Raw genomic sequence first — 17,743 nt, 5'->3', positions numbered from 1 at the left:
GTACCTCGGCCGAGTCCATGGCCTTGCAATCTGTTGTGAGTGAACTGTTTAGTGGACCCTTGGGCCAACCTGTGAGAGAGTGGGGAGAGGTGTACTATAGTCTCTAATGAGTGACAGGTCGGGAGGCGGATACCAGGCAGGGGCTGGACGTGAGCTTCACCCTGGAAGCCGGTACTCCCCCGGGAGGAGCCCGTAGGAGCCCAGCCACTGGGACTTAGGAGATCACGGAAGCTGGAGCAGGCAGGCAGGGATCAGGAGTCAGGCAGGTAGTGAAGCAGGCTGGAACTGGAGCAAGCAGAAGCTGCAGCAGGACTGGCTACTGGAACCAGACAGGAGCTGAAGCAGAACTGGCTACTGGAACCAGACAGGAGCTGAAGCAGGACTGGCTACTGGAACCAGACAGGAGTTGAAGCAGGACTGGCTGCTGGAGCCAGACAGGAGCTGAAGCAGGACTGGCTACTGGAACCAGACAGGAACTGAAGCAGGACTGGCTATTGGAACCAAGCTGGAACTGAAGCAGAACAGGTTACTACAAGCAAGCCAGACAGAGGCAAGACTTGGGCACGGAGTGAAACAAGTCTCAGGCAGGAACGGAGTTGCTAATGCAATAGCACATTCCAGGGCACGGCGCAGCAGAGAACCGCAAGGAACCCCGTTGCAAGGCAAAGTCCTGGACTCCGCGGCGGCGTTACATAGTCCGCGGCGTCTGACGTCACGGATAGGGCGGAGCCTTCAGTGGTGGGAAACGGCCTTCATAAGCGCGGCTTGCGTGTGCGCGCCTAGGGAGAAGGCATCCAGGCAGGGCTTCTCGGCGGCGCCCTCCCCGTGGGGACGCTGCGAAACAGGCCGCAGGATCTCGGAGACAGAACGGGACCAAGGAGGTAAGGGCCTAGTCGCGACTGCCGCGACTGGGACCGCAACAACTCTAGTGTTTTTAGCCAAGTTTTCCTAATGGGCAACTTCTAATGGGCTAGAAGTTGCCCATTAGGCATTTTAACCCCTTTGTTTTTATATTTTTGAGAACCAAGGACGGGAAAGCAGAAGGCTTATTGGAGTTAAGGAATGGATTCTTCCATCTTATGTATGTATGCTGGATAAGATAAATCTTCAGGAGGGGTGTATCTGGGTAGGAATCTGGAGGCAGCCCTGGAGAGTCTGGAAGAGAAGCTCCCCCAAAAATTCATAAAAGGACTAGTAATGATAGTTGGAGTCTGAATCCATAATGTGATTTGATGAGACAGAGTTCAAAAGTGATGATTTAGAAGAATATGTTTTTTTCCTGCTGGCTTCTGGAAAGGGAAAAGTGATGACTGAAAGTCTTCTTGTTCTTTTCACTTTTACAGCATGGAATTAAGTTCTTGAGCAGGCAGTTTCAAATCTCTCATGTATTTACAGAAACATTTTTGCTACATCTTTTGTACAAATACATGATTGTTCTTGTCTGGTGGAAAAGCTAATGATGAAGTATCAGACTCTGGTTCAAATATGGGCAGTGAATCCATTCTTGGCTTATTCAGCATCATTACAGTCAGTGCTGAGTCTTTTGGTGCTGAATGTTCGATGCTGAGGAATCAGGAAATTACTCTGAAGCTTTCACTCAGTTCTATAGAACTAGTAGGAGAGAGCAGTCTTAAGTTCCACCTTAAAAACAAAAAGAGACTACTACGCACATAAGATTCATGACATTATCTTCGACCCCAAAGCGCTTTTCACTTTCGTCTCCAATTTAACACAGGCCAATACTCCGGACATACCATCCAACCAAGCTCAATCAAAAGCTGATGAGCTGGCACTCTTCTTCAGTAATAAAATTACAAACCTCCTAACACAACTTAAGCCCTATACAGGCACTCCAGACAGCACTTACGTATTCCACAACAAGGAAATATCCCTACAATCTTTTGAACTCACCACCTCCGCAGAGATCCAAACACTTCTGAAGAAAATGAAACCTTCTTCTCACCCCTTCGACCAAATCCCATCTAAATTACTACTTCTAATCCCAGACACCATTAACAAATCTCTAGCGGACATCATAAACTGCTCATTCACCCAGGGTTACTATCCAGATGACCTTAAACTAGCATCCATCAAACCGCTTCTCAAGAAACCTAATTTGGACCCCAAAGATCCTAACAGCTACCGTCCAATTTCCAATCTTCCTTTCATTGCCAAGGTGATGGAGAAACTAGTAAACACGCAATTATCGGATTACATAGAAGAACACAAAATTCTATTCCCTACTCAATTCGGCTTCAGAAAAGCCTCAAGTACCGAATCACTACTCATCTCACTTATGGACTACCTGACTTTAGGCCTCGACAAAGGACAGGCCTTCCTATTGATCCTATTAGATCTATCGGCGGCTTTCGACACTGTAAACCACGCCATATTACTAAACCAGCTGGCGAACATCGGTATTGCAGGATCAGCGCTGTCTTGGTTCAAGACTTTCTTAGAGAACAGAGGTTTCAAAGTTAAAATCCACAACAAAGAATCCCATAGATACCCATCTTCACAAGGAGTTCCTCAGGGTTCCTCCCTCTCACCTACACTCTTCAACTTATATCTTCTCCCGCTTTGCCAACTTCTAAACAAATTGAACCTAATACACTTTATTTATGCTGACAACGTCCAGATTGTGATCCCCCTTAAAGAATCCATCAACAAAACTCTAGAAATGTGGGAAAACTGTTTTCAAGAAATTAATGACCTTCTATCCAGCTTAAACCTAATTCTTAACCAATCAAAAAGTGAATTCCTGCTAATCTCTCCAGATAACTGCAAAATCACCACGAACCCGCCAGCTAACTTACAAATCTCAAAAGTAAGAGATCTAGGAGTTTCGATAGACAACCGGCTAAACCTAAAATCATTTATTAATCAAACAACTAAAGACTGCTTCCACAAACTTCACACATTAAAAAGAATAAAACCCCTATTTCATTTCCATGATTACAGAACAGTGCTCCAAGCAATAATCTTTGCGAAAATAGATTACTGCAACGCTATTCTACTAGGCCTCCCATCATCCCATACTAAACCTCTCCAAATGATTCAGAACACGGCAGCAAGAATCCTAACGAACAAGAGGAGAAGAGATCACATTACGCCAGTACTTAAAGACCTTCACTGGCTGCCAATCCACTACAGAATAATACATAAATCCCTCACCACAATCTTCAAAAATATTCATGGACTAGCTCCTCTCAATCTACAAATAGCTCTCAAAAAACACTCCTCCAACAGACCCATAAGAGAAGCTTACAGAGAATATCTACAGGTACCACACGCCAATACCACCCAACATACAACACTGAGAGACAGGGCCTTCTCTACAGCAGGTCCCCCACTATGGAACTCAATACCCTTAGAATTACGACAGGAACCATGTCTTCCAACCTTCAGAAAGAGACTTAAGACATGGCTGTTCATGAAAGCCTTTCCGGACCCTGACTGATGCTCGACCGCCAAATACAGCAAGACTGATTATCACCCAATAAACTGATACAGACTTACCAACCACTGCACGTTCTACTTCTTGTTAAACTTCTTGTTAAACTTCTATCATCCTCTTCTTCTACTCCCAGTTAGAACCATCCTTGTTTTATTGTAACTGCTTTTTCTGCGCACTTGTTATAATTTGTTATATTTTGTAAATGTATACTCATGTTATAGTTATGTACGTTTATAATTTATTGATCACCCCTTGTTTTATGTAAACCGACATGATACGAACTCCGTGAATGCCGGTATAGAAAAAACTCAAATAAATAAATAAATAAAATAAATGTTTCTCTTAGCCTGCCCTAAGGTTTCTCATGTGGACTTTTGTGCTAGGGGTACAATTTTTGAGCTGAGGGAGACCTCTCTATGCTGATAGGAAAGGGTAGAAGAGGGTAACTCTCTACTTTGGAATTTTGGTGACTCTGACCTTTTTTTTTGGAGGGTCTGGTTCAACCAAGGTTGAAGGTTTTTTTTTCTAAAGGACAGATGTCATAAATTAGTTAGAACTGATGATACCTGAGGTCACAAGGTAACATTCTATTTATGTATTTATTTATTTAAAAGTTTTTATAAATTGCTTTTCCAAACAGGTTCATAGTGGTTTACATGATTACATCTATAAACTTTACAATAAACATACAGAACAGATTCTACTACATGTTTTGAGGTTGGCTATATCATGGGAAGAGCCTTAACAGTAAACACAGTGTTTTAATAGGTCCACAGAAGCCATTTTATGGCTGTGTTTGATACATCATTTGAAGGATTGCTTACCTGACATCTTAGCCTTTTCAATATTTTCTTTTTTAAAAGAAATCAGACATGGAAAAAATAAAGACATGAATGAGAAAATAAGGGGTAAAAGAATGAAAAATTGAAAAAGGAAACTCCAGAATCTTGTGGTCTGGTAAAGATAGAGTGGGCACGTTTCATTTTGTGTCAGGGGAAGACAATTGACTGGGGAAACTCACGTGGGGACAGTGCATGGGAACTTCCATGTATGTTCAAAACGATTTCTCTTTCTGAGCTCTGAAAGTGCATGTCCATGTTGACACCATTGGTGATATCATTCCACTTCTGTGGTTTATTTGCTTCTGCTTGTCCATGGAGAATATTATATCCTCCTATGCTGATCTTATCATTCAGTGTCTGTAAGGACTCAGATGTGTCTGGTAAAGGATATTTTGGCTACATCCTTACAATAGAAATGCAACATGATGTGGTATGATGATTACTATTGAGGGCAATGAGTATTGGTGGGGGAGTGGGGCAGAAGGATGCTGCTTGAAATGAAGATCAGGCTTTGGAATGGGGTGGATTTTTTTTTTCAAAGCATCAAAATCTAAGCTAATCTAATCTTATCAATGATGTACATTTGAATAATCCAAATATGAAATTTGATCTGAATGAGCTGATTTTCAGTTTGGTTTTGGTCATCCAAACCAAATGGGTGCAACCCCCTGAAAAATGTGAATCCTTTTCAGCTCATTTGGCTCAGTCATATTAAAGCCTATGGGGCAAGTAAATTCAGACAGAGAAAAGTCAGTTCAGAACAGGACAAGAAAGGAGAAGGATCAATCATGTTTCACTATTTTTTCAACCAACCTATTACAGCTGACAGTTGCTCAGCTTTACTTCATCATTTTTTTTAAGTGAAAGTGGAACTTAAGACCACTTTGAGAAGTTAGTGACCTTTTTGTTCTCAAGTTATTCCTCTGTTGGATCTCCAACAGAAAAGACAGATACTTTGAAGTTCCTTGCTTCAAAATTCTAGTTAAAAATTATTAGAAAGAAAGCTTTAGATTTAGAGGAGATAACAGGGTATACTCTTACATTCACTATCACTGCATCCCAGTTGTGCTTCTAACAATAGGAGAAACTGTAATCTGTCAGGGTTTTACAGCATAACTGTATATCAGCAAGATAAGACTGTACTTCTCTTCTACAGCAGGTAAGCAGTGCATGTCAATGTCTGTAAAAATATACAGAACTATTTATTTTCTCTTTTAATGTGGCCAGCATTTTCAATGACTGACTTTGACTAGGGTAGCTTGCTTTCTTTCTGTAAAAGAATCAGTAATATGGTACTAATTTTTCTATGTGTAACTGACTCAAACTAATTTGTTAGTGTACATAGTCAATGACTATCAGCAGTTCACTGTACTCATTTTCCATTGTAGGGTGCACATTAACTGCAACACTAAGGGCCGGATTTTAAATGCCCTGCGCGCCGGAGCACCTATTTTGCATAGGCCGCAGGCGCGCGCACAGCCCCGGGATGGGCGTAAGTCCCGGGGCTTCGTAAAAGGGGCGGGGAGGGGCATGTCTGGGGCGTGTCCAGGGGGTCAGGGGACAGTTTAGGACGGGGCGGTTTAGGGCAGGACCGGGGGCGTGGTGCCGGCCCAGGGGCGTGGTCGAGGCCTCCGGACCAGCCCCCGGGTCGGGTGATGGCGCACCAACAGCCCGCTGGCACGCGCAGATTTACTTTTGCTTTCAGCAGGCGTAACTCTGCAAACAAAGGTGTGGGGGGGGGGGTTTAGATAGGGCCGGGGGGTGGGTTAGGTAGGGGAAGGGAGGGAAAGGTGCGGGGGGTGGAAAGAAAGTTCCCTCCGAGGCCGCTCCGATTTCGGAGCGGCCTCGGAGGGAACAGGCAGCATGTGCCGGGCTCGGCGCGCGCAGGTTGCACAAATGTGCACCCCCTTGCACGCGCCGACCCCGGATTTTATAAGATACACGTGGCTACGTGCATATCTTATAAAATCCAGCGTACTTTTGTACGCACTCGCGCAAATTTATAAAATCTACCCGTAAATGCACCTACCCTTATTTTATCCCGAGGGGTTTTCATGCCACTGTGCTTGCTGCCATACTCTTTACATATCTTGAGGATTCATTCCACTGTTGGTGCCCTATATCCCTATTTGATGCCTTGGGATTTTTTATTCCACTGCTGTTTTTCGCCTCAGATGATACTTAAGGGTGTTGATGCCATATTCATGCGCTTTACCTCTTTCCTATTAGCTTGGGCCACTGTTGGTGCCTTTTTTTCCTTCTTTTGTGCCAAAGGATATTCATGCCACTCTTAGGGGTAGATTTTTAAAAACAGCGCGATCGCGTACTTTTGTTTGCGCAAACAAAAGTACACTGGATTTAATAAGATACGCGCATAGCCGCGCGTATCCTCTAAAATCCTGGATCGGCGCACGCAAGGCTGCCGATTTTGGGCAGCCGGCACGCGCCGAGCCGCGCAGCCTGCCTCTGTTCCCTCTGAGGCCGCTCCGAATTCGGAGCGGCCTCGGAGGGAGCTCTCTTTCGCCCTCCCCTCACCTTCCCCTCCCTTCCTCTACCTAACCCACTCCCCCGGCCCTATCTAAACCCCCCCCTTACCTTTGTCCGTAGATTTACGCCTGCGAGAAGCAGACTGCTGGCGCACCGTCCTCTGACCCGGGGGCTGGTCCGAAGGCCTGGACCACGCCCCCGGGCCGGCACCACGCCCCGGTGCCGCCCCCGAAACGCTGTGTCCCGTCCCCGAAACGCAGCATCATCGGGTCCCGCCCCCGACACGCCCCCAACATGCCCCCTTCCAAAAACCCCGGGACCTGCGCGCGTCCCAGGGCTCTGCGCGCGCCGGCAGCCTATGGAAAATAGGCGCGCCGGCATGCAAGGCCCTGCTCACGTAAATCCGGGCAGATTTACGCGAGCAAGGCTTTTAAAATCCGCCCGTTAATGTCTTAAGTTGCTGCTGCCTCTGCTAGCGAGTTTTATAAAACTTGGGTAGAAAACCTCAATAGAATGCATTGTTTTTCTCATTGATGTTAATATAAACATTTGAATGTAATGACTGTGCTTCTGATCCAATCAAACAAAAACAAAAGAAACAGGAAACCAAACTAAAAATCCAAAGTGAACTAACATTTTTTTTCTGTGCACACTTCTAGAGTTCATGCACTGCATCTGCTTCATCAAAGGACCACCCAATGCAGTTTTCAGCAATTAAAAAAATTCAAAGTCAAATACATCTCAAAATTACATAATACATAATCAAACACATAATCAATAGGTGGATAAAGCCTCTGTAGCTATATGGTGGTAAATTTTCAGTAAGACACTCAATGGCCAGAAAGCCAGCTAGGTTATGGTTGAATATTTCCCTAAACATTGAGCATGAGCAACTCACTGAAAATGCACCTATAATTATAATGGGTAAGAAATTTCCCTTTCCCAAATATCCTAACTTCACCTTTAACTTTTCCACAAATTTTCTGAATGCATTTTGTTTCAAACAAGCTGATTGCATGTGAATATGTTTAAAATTTAGACTGTATTTACATTTTTTTAGTTGAAGTTGCAGAAATATTTTACAACCAAGAAGGTTAAAGGCAAATTATCATAATGTAGCAGATACTACACAGTAATAACTTTCAGTATCTGCTACAGATTCAACATGAATTATCTCTACAATTAAAAACTGTATTACAACTGAATAGTGATTCAAATACAAATACAAACATTACTTACCTCATGAAAGCATTCATAACGCATATGAAAGTAGAACATATACATTCGGGAAGATCATGATACATGAAGAGGCTATGACCCAGCTCATGTGCTAAATTAACTGCAATTTGCTCTGAATTGAAAATAAACTAAACAATGAAATAGAGAGATTAATGCTATTATTAATTTTATTTCAATGTTATTACATGAAGCAAAGCAAAGTTAAAAAAACCAAAGTATCATGCAACAGCATAAACTTAGACTTTTCAAGTGAAATATAAAAACAAATTCTAACAAAAATAAAGCAGTTTTCATTAGGGTCCTGATTGTACTCTCCATCTTTGCTGTTTCTTAAATTTGTTTGTTGGTCTTTTCCTTGACTTTTGTCCAATTAGAGATCGATATTCAAAAGATTTGTCTGGCTGATTTTGAGAATTAGCTGGACATAAGCTTGAGGTTTAAACTAGCCCCTTATTTCCAACCACCACTCTGGAGGTTTGTCTGGGCATATTTTTGTCTACACAAAATTTGCATGTACAGAAAGTGTTGGACTGAAGGCATTCCCAGGGCATAGTAAAACCCTAGCTGGACAGCATTGAATGTCAGCACTGATGAGCTAAGGTTATACAGTAGGGGTGTGCATTTGGTCCCTACGTATTGGCAGTCCGCAACGGATGTGGCCATATTCGTTGTATTCGTGGGGAAGCGAAACGTATCACGATTCCCCACGAATACACGAATCTTCGCCGAATTATTCGGCCACCTAAAGAAACCAATTTAAACAAACCCCCCACCCTCCTGACCCCCCCCCCCCCACCAAGACTTACCAAAACTCCCTGCACTCACACCCTCGGAGCCGGTTTCAAAATGGTGCCGATAGCCTTTGATCTACTATGTCACAGGGGCTACCGGTACCATTGGTCAGCCCCTGTCACATGGCCATCGGTGCCATCTTGTTCTCCTACCATGTGACAGGGGCTGACCAATGGCACAGGTAACCCCTGTGACATAGTATGGGCAAAGGCTATCGGCACCATTTTGATTACTGGCAGCTGACGATCCGAGTGCAGGAAGTCGCTCCCGGACTCCCACTGGACCACCAGGGACTTTTGGCAAGTCTTGGGGTCCCTCCTGACCCCCATAGGGTCCCAGTGACATAGTAGGCCCCTGTGACATAGTGAGGGCAAAGGCCCCTGTGACATAGTGAGGGCAAAGGCAATCGGCGCCATTTTGAGTACTGACATCTGATGGCCGGAGTGCAGGAGGTCGCTCCCGGACCCCCGATGGACTTTTGGCAAGTCTTGTGGAGGTCAGGAGGGTCGCCCAAGACTTGCCAAAAGTCCCTGGTGGTCCAGCGGGGGTCCGGGAGCGACCTCCTGCACTCGGACCGTCGGCTGCCAGTAATCAAAATGGCGCCGATAGCCTTTGCCCATACTATGACACAGGGGCACTGGTGCCATTGGTCAGCCCCTGTCACATGGTAGGAGCACAAGATGGCACCAATGGCCATGTCACAGGGGCTGACCAATGGCACTGGTAGCCCCTGTGACATAGTAGGTCAAAGGCTATCAGCACCATTTTGAAACCAGTACCGAGGGTTTGAGTGCAGGGGATGGCTCCCGGACCCCCCGCTGGACCACCAGGGAGTTTTGGTAAGTCTTAGGGGGGGGGGGGGTGGTCAGGAGGGGGGGGGAGTTCTAGTTAATTTAATTTTAGCTGGGGAACGAATTGAAATGAACGTATTAACGAATCGGAGCGCCATACAGCCAAATGCAATGTATCCGCTCCCCGACGAATCCGAATCCCAAATGCAACGTATGGCGTCCTTCTGCACATCCCTATTATACAGGTAAGTTTGCTTGGAGGGAAAGGCTCTCCTAAACTTACTCAGATAAAGTTGTTCTGAACTCCTTTTGTACACTGACAAAGAGGATACCTTTCAAAACTACTACTGTATTGCATAACCTGTGTACACATGATATGTACAGGTTATAAATATGACTACATATACACGCAAACATGCTTGTGTATGTAACAACTGTGAGCCATGCAAGTTCAGACTTATCAGGAAAAGTAGCAGCACTTAGCTGGGTAAGTCTGAAAAGTGCTATTTGTATAAGTAGTAGAGATGTGAATCGGAACCGGATTCCGGTTCCGATTCACATCGTTAATTTTTTTCGTGCGGCCCGATCGGGTTTTTTTATCGGCTGCGCCCGAGCCGATAAACAAAAAACCCACCCCGACCCTTTAAAATGGCTCCCTTAGCTTCCCCCCACCCTCCTGACCCCTCCCCAAACATTTTAAAATTACCTGATGGTCCAGTGGGGGTCCCGGGAGTGATTTCCTGCTCTCGGGCCGTCGGCTGCCACTAATAAAAATGGCGCCGATGGCCCTTTGCCTTACCATGTCAGGGAATCCGTGCCATTGGCCGGCCCCTGTCACATGGTAGGAGCACTGGATGGCCCGCACCATTTTTAAATGGCACGGATACCCTGTCACATGGTAAGGGCAAAGGGCCATCGGCGCAATTTTTATTAGTGTCAGGGTGGGTTTAGGGGTTGTTTTTGTGTGCCATTTTTCCCGCCCTTCCCCAAAACGATAAGAGAACCCAACAAACAATTTTGTGGGGTTTTCCTATCGGGAGCCCCCAATTTCTGATGTCAGAAAAAATGATTCGCATCCCTACGAAGTAGCTTATTCCAGAGGGTGGCACCAACCATTTAAAAAGCTCAATTGCATGTTGTTTGAAATTGACATTGTCTAAAACAGGGCACAATTAACAAGGATTTATCAGTAAATTGTACTGATCTTGAGGGAATTTATTTATTTATTTATTTGTTTATTTAACACTTTTTTTTATACCGACGTACGTAGGTACATAACATCGGTTTACAAAGAACAGAAGAATAGAAAATGAAAGCTTGCAATTTGGGCAATGTTCTCTCTACCTAGCTTGTTGTTGCCCAGGTAGAGTGTCCATCAAGCTAGATGGAAAGAACAATGCCCAAATCTCATCTTGGAGTGAGTTTCCTCACTCCGAAGGCCATCAAATCTTCACAAGAGATCACTGTTCTGTTCGTACGTCTCATGTTGAATGTGAAAGTGGCCCCCAACCCCCTACACTCGTACCTAATCCCCACCTCGAGTTACTAGGTGGGCCTAACATAGGGATACAAATACCTGTCTAGGGAGGAGACACTATAGCAAGGCTCTCTTTAAACCTTTACTGGCCTCTAGCGCACAACGTAATGCAAATGAAAGAGGTGTAGTTATTGGCCGCGTTAGGAGCCGCGCTAACACTGCAGCTGTTTCGCGGCACACGATAAATCCTCCCTACTTTACATTTGCTCCGCCCCCTGAATACAAAATAAAAAATTTGCATTCGCAAATCGCGTTAACGGCTGTTAGCACGATTTGTGGAATTATCTCCCGCGGTAACTCCTTGGAAAATGACCCCCTTACACTAAATATTGAGGAGTAAATGTATGCGAGTAAAAGACTAATGTACATCACTTTAGTAGTTTGTAAAATCGCAACTTACGTGTGCAAATGCACCCTGGAATGCCCCTGGTCCACCCCTTTTTTACATATGCAAATGTATTCATAATCCCTGATTTATGTGTGTATGTTGTGATTTTTAAAATAGCATATGCTTGCTTATTTCCTATTTTACACACACACGTGGTATTTTAGTGGATTACTGTAATTCTCTTTATATTGGCTTGCCTACGTGTTATCTATATACATTACAAATTGTTCAGAAACTAGAATGTTATATGGCTGCTGTCATTGGGAACATTAGCCCATACAATGGAATTATATTGGCTTTCAGAAAGTTTTAGAATTCATTTTATGGTCCTGATATTGATACATAAAGCATTAGATAATAGGAAACTGATGTATCTAAAGGAATTCTCACATGAATATATTCCCTCAAGATCAGTACAATCTACTGATAAATCCTTCTTAGTTGTGTCCTCTTTTAGACAATGTCAACTTCAAACAATATGCAATTGAGCTTTTCAATAGTTGGTGCCACCCTCTGGAATAAGTTCTTGGAAGATCTTAAGATAGAGACTGATAGTAAGCTCTTTAAGAAGAAACTGAAGATGTTTTTATTAAGCAGGCATTTTTATAAAGACGTGTTGTAGAAGAGAAAAATAGAATTATATTTTATAATTAATTTTTATGCTTTAATTCATTTATTAACTGTTTTTCATGGGTTTCGATTGTGAATGTATGCTTTAAATATATATGTATTTTAAACTGTAATTCACTTAGAACAACATGCTGTTGACATAGTCAGAATATAATAGCTTTTTGAATGAAATTGATAACTTTATCCATATATTGTTAGACAGTGGTAAACTTAACCAGAGAAACAACAGAATATCCAGTTAAAGTTATCCAGATAACCCACCCACTTGCCAGCTCTTTGAATATGGATATCTGTTTCTTAGATATTTAAAAATGACATTTAAGGATGCACATTCTAGCATTTTAAAAAGCTTTTGTGGAGCAAACTTTATCCTGCATTCATACTTCAGATGTTTTAAATTGGTGCTAGCAAATTTCCGATGACAGTACTGAACTACCCCCAGTTTGCTTTATTTAGAAATTCCTTATAAATACCACTTTTATTCAATCCAAAATTATGAAGTGCAGCATTCTATTTTCTGGAGAAAATGGAATTCCTTTTAGGTTGAGGATGTTTTATTAGCACACCAAAAGAATTAAGCATATGGTACTTAACATAAGAACATAAGCATATTCAAAAGCATTTTGTCACATAAGCATATTCAAATGCATTTAGCCAGAAGTTATCTAGCTAAATGAAAATTTTGGCACTTATCTAGCTAAATTCTAGCCAGATAATAAATTAGCAGGCTAGAATTTAGCTGAATATGTTAGGGGCATCTCAGAGGCATAACTGGGGGGAGTTGAGTTAGCTGGATAAGTTATCCAGCTATCTCCAATGTTCAGAATTAGCTGGATAACTTTTCTGAGTAACTCTGGTTGGCCCGTAGGGCTATCCTAAAATTAGCTAGATAAACTTATCCAGCCAACTTTAAGATAGTCGGCTATATTCAGCAACACTAGGGTTGCCAACTGGCTCCGTATTTTCAGGACAGGTTGATCTGGTCCTGGTTTTACCCCATTGCATGCAAGGACTTGTAGACTTGCTCTTCTAAGGAAAAGCAATAGGGAAGTCAGAACTACAAGTCTCTGCATGCAACGAATAAAACCATACCGGATAGCCTGTCCTTAAAATCTGGAGCCAGCTGACAACCCTACGTGATACAGCTGTGCCATGGAATATATGGGCTAAATTAGCTGGATAATATATCCAGCTAACTAGCTGAGCTGCATAGCAGCTGAATATGGACCTCATAAAAATTGCTATACTGGGCAGCCCAGTATGCTGAATCCATCAGTGGCCAATCCAGGTCACAAGTACCTGGAAAGATCCCATAATAGTGATAAATAGTGGCTATTCCCCAAAAGGATAACTTTAAAACATGTGAGAGCATGCCAATGAATGCTTGTTAGTGGGCATGCACGTGCAAGTGGATATATTTTTTTATCATGCACACAATGTGCGTACACTATACAAAATACATGCAAGTCAAACCTGCTAACAACACATGCAGCTGTGCTTACATATGCATGTACCATTACTGCTGTGCACATATGCATGCATGTGCAAGCTTTGGTGATAACAGAACTTCCAATTCTTCTAGGGCATGGAAAGGAGCAGCAAAATGCCACCAACACCTATCACACAACCCAACTTCACCACAGGCATGTCACCTAATCTGGGAATCCTAGTGGTGAAGTATGAGTAAGTGCTCTTTCCAGTGCTGGGATCTTAGGAGGAACAAGCTGCCCTGGCACGTGGTGTACCAAGCCTTTAACAGGGGAGCCTCCTAGCCACGCGGGGTAAGTATAATGTGGGCAGTGGGAGTAGGTACAGCAGTGCATGGGTGGGCACTAGGGGGCCTGAATGACTAACATGTAGTGCCAGAGTAAATATGTATGCATGGATACTGTAACTGTTGTACACTCATTAATAGCATGAATGTAAATATGTTGCTAATGTCATACAATGTTACAGAAAGAATAGGCAAGATGTACAAGTAAGGACAAAAACCTATAGTCACAATTATTATAATGGTGTAATGAAGACATGCTACTTTCTCTGGGACATGATCTCCATTCCATGATGCTAAATATAGGATTGCATACCAAGGGCTTCCTTTTAGAAGATCTAGATTACGGCCTGTCGCATGGTTCTTGGTACTCCAAAAAGCTGTCCTCTCTACGGAAACAGCTATTCCCACTGACTGCACTGCACAGCAACCTTAATAGTGACTTCAGTATTTTGGCCCTTCATGGAGGCTGCCTATTCAGGAATACTTTTGCCATAGGTGGCATTACACCACATCTGTGTTCATGTAAGTGTAAAAAGCCATTCTAATCACTTCAGACATCAGTAGGATACATGGAGACATTCCATTATGGAGGTCACAGTAGCAGCTACAGTGCACACTCAACTTTGTCATCTATTCTTCCCTGTAGATTGAGAACTTAAAGAAGAAGGCCTGGTGGCTGCACTTAAAAAGAAGAGGTGGTTGGACCAGCTGTGGGCTTGAAAGGATGGGACTAGAGGTAAGTCCTATCTCTAGCCATCAGGGCCATATTCACATGGTCTGTATAGGTCCTGTTTCCATCATAAGAATATATGAACATAAGATATGCCATACTTTGACAGACCAAGGGTCCGTCAAGCCCAGCATCATGTTTCCAATAGTGATCAATCCAATCCACAAGTACACACTATGGAAATACTGCTCCTCATGACCCTGTCCCTGTCTTCAGCTTCAAAAAACCCTCATTCACATACTTAGATCTAGAAAGTTCCCTGGGTCACAGCAGCATTGTCATGAGGTGGTTCATTGGAAGGCACCCTCTGACTTAGAGAAGATGGTAACTTTTGAGCTCTTTTCAACCACTCTAACATTTCTTCGCATGGAAATTATATGGGCCCGAGAGTCCCTAAGATGGCCGCCTGAGCAGTCATGTTGGTGAGAAGCTCCCAAATTCCTTTGCTATTTTTCTCGGATTACCTATTGAGAATGCCTCACATAAAAAGAAAAAGTGAGGGTAACGGGGAGCAGATCAACTCAACCCTGCATAGGGAGTTTTTTTTCGGCGGCAACGCTATTAACATCGGGAGAGCTGGTCACTGAGGGGACAGCAGGAGAACCTGAGCCATCCTATCTGACTTTAGATACTTCTCTTAGCCCGGCTCACCAAGCAGGCTGGCACCACCAGGTCGCAACGAGGAAGGAAGGCAATATGAGACCGCGGACCCGTCGAGGGAACTCTGAGGAAGGGAAGGAGTGGTCTGGCAAGGTATAACACCTGCGGGACTTATCAACTTGGAGCAATCTGCAAAGGTACAGCTGCAGAGGAGTGTTGGAGGTGTGGGACTGTGCTCTGCTGATGCGCTGGGAATCTCGGTCCTGGGAAATGGTACCGTTGCAACAGCGGGAGGAGGAGGTGAGGGACAGGAACTCCCTGAGCTGGAAAGAATTTTACAACCTACACCAGAAATAACACTTTCTACCATTTGGATCGCTTTACAGTCGTTGGAAAAATCAATTTTGGTGCTCACCAAGGAGGTAATTGATATAAAAAATCAAGTCCTTCTGAATACGAATGGAATAGTACAAAAAATCAAAAATTGGAAACAATGGAAGGACGACTGAAAGAAGTGGAAAAGTTGCAAACTAAGTCAATACACAGTGAAATAGTGGTTAATAAGAGGCTTGAAAGCATAGAAAACAATCTGAGCACATAATTTGAGATTCTTGAACTTTCCAGTTTTGAGGAAAATTTCTACTTTGGATTTGTTCAGATTATATGTATCACAGATTTTGAAGATTCCAGATGAAGCAAAGCCCATAGTGACTAAAGCCTAATATCTCCCATATGCTGAAGCTAATCATGAAAACCCTGAGGAATTAATATTGCCTGATGTGACTACATTGCTAGAGTTTTCACAGGAGATGATTGTGGTGCAAAGGAGACCGTTACTTGTGTCTTTTGCATTCCTGATGGACAAGAATAATGTATTTAAACATTACTTTAGAAATAGACAAGTTATGTTTTTTGGGCATAAAGTCTGGTGTTACCTGGACTTGGTAAAATGTATTCAAATAAGAAGAAAATTATTTCTCAATATGAGATCAGAAGTGTTGCAAAAGGGAGCGTGGTTAAACTGCATTTCCCTGTAAATGCACTATTATCTATCAAGACCACAGCTCAGGGCTTTCTTAGACTCTCGCACCTAGATTACCCCACTGTTTGCTTGGTAAAGGTAGGAAAGCAAATGTTTGCTTACCTGATGTAACAGGTGTTCTCACAGGACAGCAGGATGTTAGTCCTCACAAATGGGTGACATCGAGGATGGAGCCCTGTACGGAAAACTTTTCTGTCAAAGTTTCAACAAGCTTTGACTGACACTGGCACACTGGGTGCACTGAGCATGCCCAGCCTGCAATTATCCCTGTGAGCCACAGGTGTCTCCCTCAGTCTCGTCTTATAGCTAAAAAGCGCAAGCGAAACTAACATAACAAGTATACAGACCCAACTCCGCGGGTGGCGGGCGGTTTCGTGAGGACTAACATCCTGCTGTCCTGTGAGAACACCTGTTACATCAGGTAAGCAACATTTGCTTTCTCACAGGACAAGCAGGATGGTCGTCCTCACAAATGGGTGAGTACCGAGCTGAGGATGCCGGGAATGCACCAGATACACCGCAGATGCGCAAAGGCGTAACGACTGAGGTGGAAATGGGACGGAGGGCATCCGCAACACCATAATGGGTTCGTGGAAGGATGTTGGGTAGTGAATTGAAAAAGTACAAGGAGTAGGCGGACTGGCCAAACATGGAGCATGCCGGCTAGTCAAATGTAAGCAATAATAGGCTGCGAAGGTATGGAGAGGACTCCAGGCTGCAACCTGATAAAAAAGTACAAGCAGCAGTACCAAAGGGAAGCTGTTAAGGCTAAGACGGACACAACAGTAGTGGATACCCACAGTGTGGTAGTGAAATGGTCTGCTTGTTGGTAGGAAAGGAAATATAGACCACTTAATCAGAAGGATTAGGTCTGTGTTGGCCACTGGAAGTAGCAGCTTGACCCTTGCATGAAGGAAAGAGTTCAAGTGGAATTCACATGGAATGCAGTGCAATGTAGATAGAATGTAAGCGCAGCATTACTGTCCAGGAATGTGGAAAAACCCAGTCTCTCCCTAGGGCGAGAGAGAGGGTTAGGAACAATTAATAGAGTATTTCCTGAGGAAAGGAGATACAACATCTACCTGAAAAGGATAGAAAGTTGAATGCGTAGAACTACTCAGTGGCAGAGGAACGGAGTCAGGTGAGTATGGAAAGAGTGCATAACTCACGGACCCTGCTGGCAGGAATGACATTAAGAGGGAAAGAAGTTCCCTTGCCAAACTGTGGAAGAGAGGAATGGAAAGGCTCAAACGTAGAATGTATGAGACTTATAAGGAGAATATATATGTTCATTCCGTGATTAGAGAAATAGAGGAGGCTTGATCAGTGGATAATCCATGGTAAGCCGACTCAGAGAGGATTACCGAAAACGGGAACCCAACTCCCAAAACGATACACCTCCTAAGAGAAAGGTGTATCTATGTGGAGGATGTC

General features: G+C 43.6%; 1 protein-coding gene across 1 annotated transcript in view; it reads right to left on the bottom strand.

Moving 5' to 3' along the window:
• Positions 1–17,743, bottom strand: part of LOC115092766 (disintegrin and metalloproteinase domain-containing protein 9-like) — a 653,043-nt gene that overhangs the window by 541,245 nt on the left and 94,055 nt on the right. The window contains exon 4 of the mRNA XM_029604070.1: positions 8,026–8,153. Coding sequence (XP_029459930.1) covers positions 8,026–8,153 — 128 coding nt within the window. The remainder of the gene's footprint in view (positions 1–8,025; positions 8,154–17,743) is intronic.

This window comes from Rhinatrema bivittatum, chromosome 5, assembly GCF_901001135.1.
Source record: "Rhinatrema bivittatum chromosome 5, aRhiBiv1.1, whole genome shotgun sequence".
In the NCBI taxonomy this organism is placed as follows: domain Eukaryota; kingdom Metazoa; phylum Chordata; class Amphibia; order Gymnophiona; family Rhinatrematidae; genus Rhinatrema; species Rhinatrema bivittatum.
This window is presented reverse-complemented; position numbering and strand designations above follow the sequence as displayed.